The sequence below is a fragment of the Hipposideros armiger genome, unplaced genomic scaffold, assembly GCF_001890085.2.
Source record: "Hipposideros armiger isolate ML-2016 unplaced genomic scaffold, ASM189008v1 scaffold_416, whole genome shotgun sequence".
Taxonomy (NCBI): Eukaryota; Metazoa; Chordata; class Mammalia; order Chiroptera; family Hipposideridae; genus Hipposideros; species Hipposideros armiger.
The window spans coordinates 1,218,400-1,228,481 of NW_017731766.1; the positions used below are offsets into that span (position 1 = coordinate 1,218,400).

Here is a 10,082-nt window from a genome sequence, read left to right on the forward strand (position 1 = left end):
TCAGGAGTGTTCAGTCCACATTCAATTCTCCCTCTGCCATGATGCAGATCCCACAGGGATCCCAGGGCCAAGGTTGGGCCTGTGCAGCCATCCTCGGGGATTTCCCACCCTCACCCAGCCAGAAATGGCCCACGACACCAGAAAACACAGAGAAAGAGCTTCTGGAGTGAGCAAAACATCTGTTCATGTGCCAATTTTATTGGTTGCTTGGTAGTCTCCTTGGAGCCCTGCCTGCTTGCTCAGGCCAGCCTCTTGCTCACGCGCTCATAGGTCACTCCTCCAATGGTGGAGATCTGAAGGAAGCAGCCAGAAAAGAGGGAGTCAGTGCAGGGACCCCAAGGCGAAGATGACCATGAGACACAGCTGTAGGAAGGCCGCCTCCAATTCCAGCCCTGAGTCGAAGTGAGTCAGTTGCACCACTTCTCTAGGCCTCAGTTTCCCAATTTGTTACTTGAGTCACTGCACTGACTCAATGTGATGAAAGTGCTAAGCAGATGACATGGGTGATGGGACTCTCCACATAACTGTCCACCTGTCTGTTCATTTCAGCTCACCAGGCCTTGCCCATTCTCCCGTTGAATCCTCCCAACAGCCCTATGATGAGGTTGTCCGCGTCATACAGATGAGAAAACAGAAGTTCTGAGCAGTCAAGGAACCCCTCTAAGGTCAAGAGGCCACACCCACCCTCTGCACCATTTAGCGTTTATGGGGCACCAGTGCTTGGTGATGGGCAGATGTGGTCCCTGCCCTCGGAAAGCTTAAGGTTTTGTGGAAGAAGCAGGCAAGAAGATGCTATTCAGTGAAGGCCCCCTATGTGCAGTGCTAGGCTCGAGGCCATCAAGACAGGCTGCCATGGAATGTGCCCGGGTCACCAGGTGGTCCTGATACCCTGCAGAGGAAAGCAGCAAGCTTTTCCTTTTCAACATCATGTCCATTTCTTTCACCTGGGGAAAATTCTGGAGCCCCCAGGGGGAGAAACGGAGGTGAGAGGAAGGGCCTCCAGGGCAGCACCTCCCACCCGTGTTTACAGAGCACGCACAGAGTGGGAGGGGTCAGTTCACCGATGTGTGTGTGTTGGCCCTTTTAATCCTGGCCCTGCCAGCATTTTGAAAAATGGTCGATTAGTTGCCAACGTTTAATAGTCTGGAGACTTCACATAGCAGTGCAAATTTCCAGCTTCTCTTGAAAAAGCAGATCTAGCAGGAAGGGCCTGAAGTCTCTTGCGGAAGTGGAGCGGGGTGGCAGCTGCCCCTGCAGAGCCCACCTGGACTCGCCCTTCATTGATGTGCTGGGGAGGGTCCCATGGCTTCCAGACTTGGGCGTCTGAGGTCGCTGAGTATGGGCATGAGTCAGGCTGCCTATAATCAAATACCAGCTCTGCCATAAAAGCTACTCATATGCGCCCTCCAGCTAATCACTTAGCCTCCCTGTGCCTCAGGCTCTTCACTTGTAAAATGCAGATAAAAGCCCCTGCGTAGCAGGGTTGTTGCAAAGATCAGATGAGATGATGTGCAGCCAGCACTCAGCACAGGACCCTGCCCTAGGGAAGGGCCATAAAGCCAGCTGCCCACAGGCCTGTCCCTCAGGAGACATAGCTTGGGGGGCGGGGGAGCAGAAAAGCACACCAGCCCTCCCAGGATGCAGAGGACACTCACCTCCACCAGCTTGTCTCCCACGATCTCCGAGGTCTGGTGGTAGTTGGGGAAGTCCACCACCACCTTCGCACCCTCCATCCTCACGGTGGCCTGGAAGAGAAGCAGGGCACTGAGTCTGAGTCGGCAGAGGACCCCAAACGCGGGCCAGCCGCTCAGGGAGGAAGGGCCCGCCGGTAGCCCCGGCAGTCCCCCTCTAGGAATTAATTTGTTTCATAGGTATACGATTACATAGATTGAAAGGTATAGATTACCTGTGCCAGTCCCTCACCTTACTGTGCCTGCGTTTTCTCGTCACTGAAATGGGGTATAACTGTACCCACTTCAGAGTTACTGTGAGGACTAAGTGATTTAACATGACATGTGTAAAGTGCTTAGAACACTGCCAGGCACGTGGCCAGCCCTCCTTGTTAACGACGGGGTTAGTGATGATCACCATTATTAGGATGATGATGATGTTGTCCAAGGGTGTGGATTGCAGCATTGGTTATAATTGTAATTATAATATCCAACCTAGGTTATAGGCTACTGTGCTGCCATTAAAAAGAATAAGACAGGTCAACATGTGCTGACACAGAAAGACATTGTGAGAGACTGTTAAATGTTTAAAGTACCCCAAGTGGCAGAATAGGAACATTATGACTACTTATTCTCCACCTTGGCCTGAGGCCCAAAGTTCTCATGGTCATGGTTGGGGGCTACAGCGGGGGACCCACAATGGGTGGAAGACTGGAAGGGCCAGAATGGGTAGGGTGAGGACAAACAGCCACCTTTCACTTCTTTGCTGCCTGAGATTGCAGTTTCAAACCCAGATGACTCTGATTCTAGGGCCTGGGCTATTAATCTCCAGGCGACACTGGGAGGCAGCATGAAAAAGGGGTTTTGCTCCCTGGAGCCAAGCTGCCTGGGTGTGAAGGTCTGCCCTCCCACTACCCACCCCCAGCTCAGCCCAAGTCCCCCATCTGTAAATCAGGGTAGTAACTATAGTGACTTTGTAGAATTAACTATTAACATGTGAAGTTTTCGGCAAGTGTCTGGCATATATTAATTGTTCAGCAAATGTTAACAATTTTTATGATCATTATAGTTTTATTATTGATGGTAGCATTAAAACCTAGGAATGGTTAAATTGTCCAGTAATTCAAGCTCTTAATGCTGGAAGGTAAACTAAAGAAAGACACCTCAGGTTGAGGGGCAGCCCCAGGGGACATGTTTGAGACCCAGAAGTGAGCCAGAGGCGTGGGGAAGGAGGGAGGGGTGGCCAGTGGCTTCTCACCTTGAATTTCTTGCCTCCCATGGTCTCCATGTCACATTCCTTGTCAATTGTGAACTTGTTGGTCATGGAGTGGCCCCCGGGGTAGTGCTGAGACCAGGTGAAATTCTGCCCGTCCTGCTGCACCTCCGTGACAATCTTGAAGTTGCGACCCTTTTCAATGGCGTCGCTGGGGAGCCCTGGGACCGGGGACAAGCAGAGGGGCTGTATAAGAGCTACTTTCAACCTACAGCTTTGAGAAATGGTTCACCTCTGCTGAGGCAGGCTAGCCTGACTGACAGTTAAAAGCGCAAATCCCAGGTCTACCATGAGCCATGCTGCCATGCTGCTTGGACAAGCACCTCTCCACGCCTCAGGGTTTTCATCCACAAAAATCGGGATAATAAGGCCCATTTCACAGGGCTGTTGCCAGGATTCAAGTGTGTCTCAAAAAACTCCTGCCCTATAGTTGACATTCAATAGATAATAGCTGCTCTTCTGATAATAACATACTACAAGTAGAACAGAAACTTGCCAAACTCACAAAATTCTAGAGTGAGTGAGACCTTCAAGACTGCCTTCTAAGGCTCTTACTTCACAGGTTAGGAAATGACAACCCAGGGCAGGAAAGGGGCTTCCCAGCAGCTCAGTGGAGGATATCAGCAGAAGCGGGTCTAGAGCTGAGCCGGGCTGACTTATAACTCCACACTAGACTGTTGTAAGTGAGGCCAGGTCACTGTTCTTTCAGGGCCACTCCCAATAATTGACTCAGAAGGGCTCTTGCGTCCCCCAAGGCCCCAGGGCCCACTGGTACTGCTCTTGAGGCCTCTTTGCCACCAAGATGTAGGGTACTGGTCCCCTGGGGCTATTCTCTGAGTCTTGACAGGTGCACTGCCTCAGACTTAGATAGTGCACCAAGCCTTCTGCAGGATTGTCAAGTCCACTGTCTCACTGGTTCCTCACAATCAGTGTTGCAAATTGAGTAAGTGGTGAGATGAGTGGGGTCTTTAATCTCTGCCCCAAAAGCCTAACACAGTAAGAGGCCTTTGCAGAATGACTGAGTGAATAAGTGGCGTATCAAACCTAGTCTCTATGCTAACCCCTTGGCCACCTCTTACAAGGCAGGATGTGATGACACCACTCATAATCTCATCATAAGGTCCTGAGGTCTAATGGCCTCTGCCACTGATTTACAGAGTGACCTTGGGCAAGTCATGCAGAGGCACCCCATCAGTAACATTGGGTTGGCGCTTGCATAGAGCAGGTGTTTAAAAAATGTTTGAATGAGTAAATCAGTCAAGTCTCCACTTCACCAATTTCTAACTGTGTGACCTTGGACTTGTCCCTCAGCTTCGCTGGGCTTCAAGTTTTCTATCAGTAAAGTAGAGATATTAATATTCTCTAAATGTTTTAAAGTCAAATAGTCTTATAGTTCTTATTAGCCTGAGAGCCTGGGATACAGTAGTTGCTCAACAAATGAGGGAGTCAATGAATGAATAAATGAAGTCCTGTCCCGCTTCACCCCAGGAATTCGGATTCCTGGCCCAGAGCTGGCTGTTACAGATCAATCCAGGGAAGGTATACCCAGGACCCCACTCACCAAGGCGCTTCATGAACGCGTCATAATTCTTCTCGCTCTCAATCTCGTACTTGCCGTTGAAGGCCATGCTGCCAGGAAGCAGGGAGATGATGAAGGTTCGTGGTGCTGAGCAGCCTGGTTTCCCAGCTTATAAACCTTCCCAGATGATGAGGCTCAGCCCCGACATCACCCCACTACTCGCCTCCCTCCCCTGAAGAGGGCGTGCTTGCTGTTTTACAACATGGGCAGGACCTGGAGGAGCAGAGCCCTGAGGTTATTCACCTGGGAAATGCTGGCTGCAACCCTACTGCCATTCCCAGCAATGCCAGGGCCAGCATGGCCTTGGGGTTTAGGGTGTCATCCACTCTTCCCATCCCTCCCTCCCTCCACTCACCCATGCCCTGCCCTCCATCCCTCCTCATCACCCCACATGTACTCTTTCACCCCCTCATTCATTGACCAAAGTGCATCTAGCACCTCCTGCGTGTAGAGCCGGCACTGAGGAAACACTGAATGAGACATACACCCTTCCCAAGAAAACTTCTAGCCTAGTCCAGAGACAGAACACACACCTGCAGAGAGCTCTCATGCAAACAGGATGGGACGTGTCCTGAAGGAAAGGCAGGCGTGTGGCCTGGGACATGGGGAAGGAGCAGTGGTGTCCGGCTGGCTGGTGCATCTTTGTGTCGGAGACGGCATCTGATACAGGATGGCGTTTTGAAGGGACAATGGCATTTGGATGTCTAGAGAAGCAGTACATTGCAGGAGGCTGAGAATGTAGAAAGACAACCTGCTAGCATAAGGGAACAGTGTGATGAAGGCGAGAAGGGCCAGGATGAAAGGAAACGATGGATGTGGTTGCAGCAAAGAGGACTTGAAGGAGAACAGATACAAGAAGGGTGCAGATAATGCAAGCAGAGTAAAGCAGCAGCCCATGGACCCAGGGAGCCGACCTGGAGGAGGCGGTGCCAGGGTGTGTGGAGACCCGCTGTGTGCCACGCATGGGCTGGGAGCTTGATGAATTTTACTTTGCTTGAGCTTCACAGCTGGGCAGGCTATGAGTTCAGACCCCTGACTTCTGGTTCCTGTTCAGTCTTCTGACACCACTTCACATGTGGGGACGCCATCTCCTTGGTGATAATTCCTGCCCTTCCTGTGTCATGGGACTGTCCTCTAGATCCAACAGGTTGACAGTGCAAAATATAAAGCACTCTACAAAGGCTCTCAGCTGTCTTTATTATTAAGAAAAACTGTGCAGGTCTCTTGCCATGACTCCCCATCATTTCTATTCAAAGCAGAATTCACCACAGTTACTCGCCCCCAGACCTGGGACTCAGTAGCTTCTAACCTGATGAAAGCAACTTGGCCACATTTTGCCAGTCTTCAGTCTCCAATCTTGGAATTACATACCCCAGCCAGGGGTCTTATTTATTTATTTATTTATTTATTTATTTTTTTTTTTTTTTATTTTTTTTTTAAAGATTTTTTTTATTGGGGAATCGGGGGAATGGGAACAGTGCTGGGGGATTGGGGAAGGGGAACAGACAAGTTGCTGTCGTTTTGTTCTTCAGTCTAGTTGTGGAGGACGTTGCTTCACTTGCCCAAGTTGGCACCATCATTGCGCTCTTCCCTGGAGAGGCAGATCAGTCGCCGGCTTCTGGACGGCCGCTCATTGCGGCTGCTGGCCGCTCACGCTGGCTGCTGGCTACACACGGTAGCCCATGGCAACCCACTGCCACAGGGACTGCAGCCTACGCCGTGGCCAGCAACTCACGGCAGCCCAGCTCCATGTTGAGCTGTTGTTCAGCATCTTAGCTGTGGAGGGCAGTGTCACTGGCCCTCATATGTGGGATCCGAACCGGGGCCCTCTGGCGTCCCAAGCCAGTTCTTAACCATCGCGCCACTCGGCCGGCCCCAGGGGTCTTATTTTTTAAAAAACCATAAAAACACACAGTAAAACCCCCAATACACACACACACACACACACACACACACACACATTCACACACTCATCATCATGTTTTTTCTGATGCTAAATTATATATATATGTGGTTATTGGAAAAGCCATGATGCATTTTTGCAATGAAAAACATAGAAAAAAATACGTCATGACTTTTCCGACAACCCAATATATAAATTTTATAATTCAGAGCAACTGACAGTCCTGGCAGAGACGACCCTTGACCGCAGTTGAGTATCTATCCTTCTAGACTTTAAAATGCATACATATACTTTCTTATATACAGAGGGTGCAAAAAAATGTATACACATTTTAAGAAAGGGAAAAACTGTATTAAAATTGTAATACTCAATATACGAGTATACCGATGACAGAAGATGAATACAAGTCATGTGTATACATTTTTTGGCACCCCAATTAAAAAATGTATATACATTTTAAGAGATGTTATTTTAAAATGTATATACATTTTTTTGGCACTGTCTCTGTGTGTGTGTGTGTGTGTGTGTGTGTGTGTGTGTGTGTATTCCTCACATGTACCACAGGTCTACATTATATGCATTACATGAAGCATATTTGAGAGCAAAGGCCATTCCATATTGTATACTAGGATGTTGTACGTATATATAGTGTATATGAGATTATATTGTTCTGTAACCTTTTTATGTAATGATATAGGTACATGTCTAAGCCATTACTTCAATGTATATCATATTCTTCATAGTCCCAGAGTATTCTATTCCATGTATGTTTCATTATTTCTGTAACTATTGTTGGACCTTTAGGTTGTTTCCAATTTTATTCTATTATAAATAACTCTGAGATAAACATTCTTGTTCCCGCCTCTTGGTATATACGTCAGATTATTTACTAAGATTATTTGCTAAGGATAAATTCCTAGACATAAGATTCCTGGAACAAAGGGTTTTTGCATCTAAAATGTATGTATCTATTACTCTGCTGCCTTTCTGAAAGGCTGTATCACTTTATGCTCCCACCTAGAGAATATGAGACTTTTTCCTCATAGATAAAAACGATGAAATAACAATGACAATAATAGGTAACATTCATGGAGTGTTTATTATACATCGGGCACGATGCTGAGTGTTTTACATGGATTATCTCATTTACCCCCAAAACAACTCTATGAAGTAGATACAGTTATTGTCCTCATTTTAACAAGAAGGAAACTGGGGTTCAGAGAAGTTAAGTAACTTGGCCCAAAGTCACAGAGCCCCTGTGTATAGTTCACATTTACTACTGAAACACCTTTCAACATCATTTAAGGACATTTCTAAAAATCCTCCCTAATCCCGTTACACTGTAACTCTTTTTATTTTTCCTGTTCTCTTCCTCCCTCTTTCAGAGTTCTCTCTGTCCTCTCTTTCATCCTTTCTTTCTCACTGACTCATTATAAGAGGCATATAATAGCCACAATCACCATGTAGATGCAATGTTCCATTCTACTTTTCTTTGCTCAGCATTAGTTGGCAAACACAATCCTATGTTTCTAAAAAGCTGCCATATTAATTGTTAGAAATGGCTGCATAATGTTTGCTGTTGGACTTTTAGGGGGTTCCCACCTCACCCCATTGAATGCCAGGCCACAGTGAGCTGCTTCATAGCAGAGGATTTTTTTTTTTTAAAGCATTTCCTTGAGCTAAAGCCCCAGAATGGGATTACAAATTTATGGGATCTGGAACATTCTCGGAGCTCTTAACATGCTTTGCCAAGTTAGGACGGAATTGGTTTATATCCATCCTGCCTAGGTGCTAAATTTCTCGGGACTCAGAGTTTAAAGCATCTTTAGTGCTTTCCCCAAGTACTCTGCCCCCACCCCAACATCACAAATTGTGCCATCTTGAGAATCTATTTCCTTTCTTTTTAACAATGTGTATGGAGGAAAGGGTTTTTACTTTTCTGATTATAAAGTAATAAATGCTCAATGTAGAAAATTTGGGAGAAACAAAACAAACTAAAAGCTACCTTTAATCCCATCATAGGGTCTTGTTTTTAAATTGTAATATTAATACATACTCAATGTTTAAAAGGACAGAAGCTCAAAACTGGGTAAAGTAGGGCCGGCCAAGTGGCGCATTGGTTAAGAGCTGGCTTGGGATGCTAGAGGGCCCCTGTTCGGGTTCCACATATGAGGTCCAGTGACACTGCCCTCTACAGCTAAGATGCTGAAAATAGCTCAACCTGGAGCTGGGCTGCCGTGAGTTGTTGGCGATGGTGTAAGCTGCAGTCCCTGCTGCAGTGGGTTGCCATGGGCTACCATGTGTAGCCAGCAGCCAGCGTGAGTGGCCAGCAGCCGCTGTGAGCGGCCGTCCAGAAGCTGGCGACTGACCTGCCTCGCCCGGGAAGAGCGCAATGATGATGCCAACTTGGGCCAGTGAAGCAACGTCCTCCACAACTAGATTGAAGAACAAAACAACAGCAACTTGTCTGTTCCCCTTCCCCCAATTCCCCAGCACTGTTCCCGTCCCCCAATCCCCCAATGAAAATCTTTAAAAAAACAAACAAACAAACAAAACTGGGTAAAGGTGACAGTCCCAGATTCCACTGCATCTCATTTTCAGAACCAGCTGCTGATAAATTCAGTACATGAATTTCTAAATGTTTCCCATATGCGCACAAACATGTCTGTGCTTATCACATTTTATGTTCTTTTTAACAAAAATGAAATAAAAAAATACTGTTTTGTTTTGCTCCTCTTCCCCCCCCCCAATTAGCACTATATCATAGACATTACTGAATCTTATTTCTTCATAGAAACTGAAAACTATCCCATTCATTATTAAAAGGGACTTTCCAAATGGAGAAATCCACTAATAGAATACATTATGTCACCCTGAGCTAGGCATGGAAAAACAATAGGGCATTTGTCATTTTCCTGTAAACCTGGGAGGCAAATAATTTAACAGCAGCACTTAGAATATAAGTTAAATATAAGGTGACAATTGGTGGGTAAGCTGGCATAGGGTGCAGCCTCCTAAAACCCCCTGAGGTCTCTAGTCTTGGAAGAAGTGTGCACTTTGTTGAATCCCACCTTCATGCCTTGGCCTGCCTGGAATGACTGCTCACCTCTCATCTCTCTTTCCAAATTATACTTTCAGCACCAGCTCCTCCAGGGAGCCTTCTCTGATTACTCCAACCTATCCCCTACTTTGTTTTTTTTCGTTTGTTTTTTTTTTTTAGCTGAGTCATCCTGCCACCTGTTGGCAGCTCAGCTCGGGCTGGGAATAGAGCCTGCGACCCTATTGCTCAGAGCTCGCACTCTTAAGCGAGCTCTTAACCAAATGAGCCACTCGGCCAGCCCCCTATCCCCTACTTTGTGCCATCCTCTTGTAATGGCTGAAGGGAAACCTGGGATTTAGAGTCATAGGTATTGTATTAGTCTTCACCTATTAGCTCTGATACTTCAGACACACAACCTATATTCATTCAGCAAACATTACCTGAGCACCTACTGTGCACTAGACTCTGGAACTACCAAACATCTGTCCTTAAATCTTGTGGGAGACCAAGCCTAGTAAACAGGCAATGACAACATGGTGTGATAAATGAGATAAAGGCCACTGAGATATCGTGGGAAAAGAGACATCACACCAGTTACCTCCTAAGGATCAGGAAAG

At 46.9% G+C, this 10,082-nt stretch overlaps 1 protein-coding gene across 1 annotated transcript; it reads right to left on the minus strand.

Moving 5' to 3' along the window:
- Window positions 1-230: 230 nt before the first annotated feature.
- FABP6 (fatty acid binding protein 6) lies at window positions 231-4,628 on the minus strand. Its single transcript, XM_019664085.1, has 4 exons — window positions 4,505-4,628; window positions 2,929-3,104; window positions 1,656-1,745; window positions 231-293 (listed from the first exon to the last, which is right to left on the minus strand). Exons 1-4 carry the CDS (start codon window positions 4,569-4,571, stop codon window positions 240-242), a joined length of 387 nt encoding a protein of 128 aa, XP_019519630.1. The 5' UTR covers window positions 4,572-4,628; the 3' UTR covers window positions 231-239.
- Window positions 4,629-10,082: the final 5,454 nt, after the last annotated feature.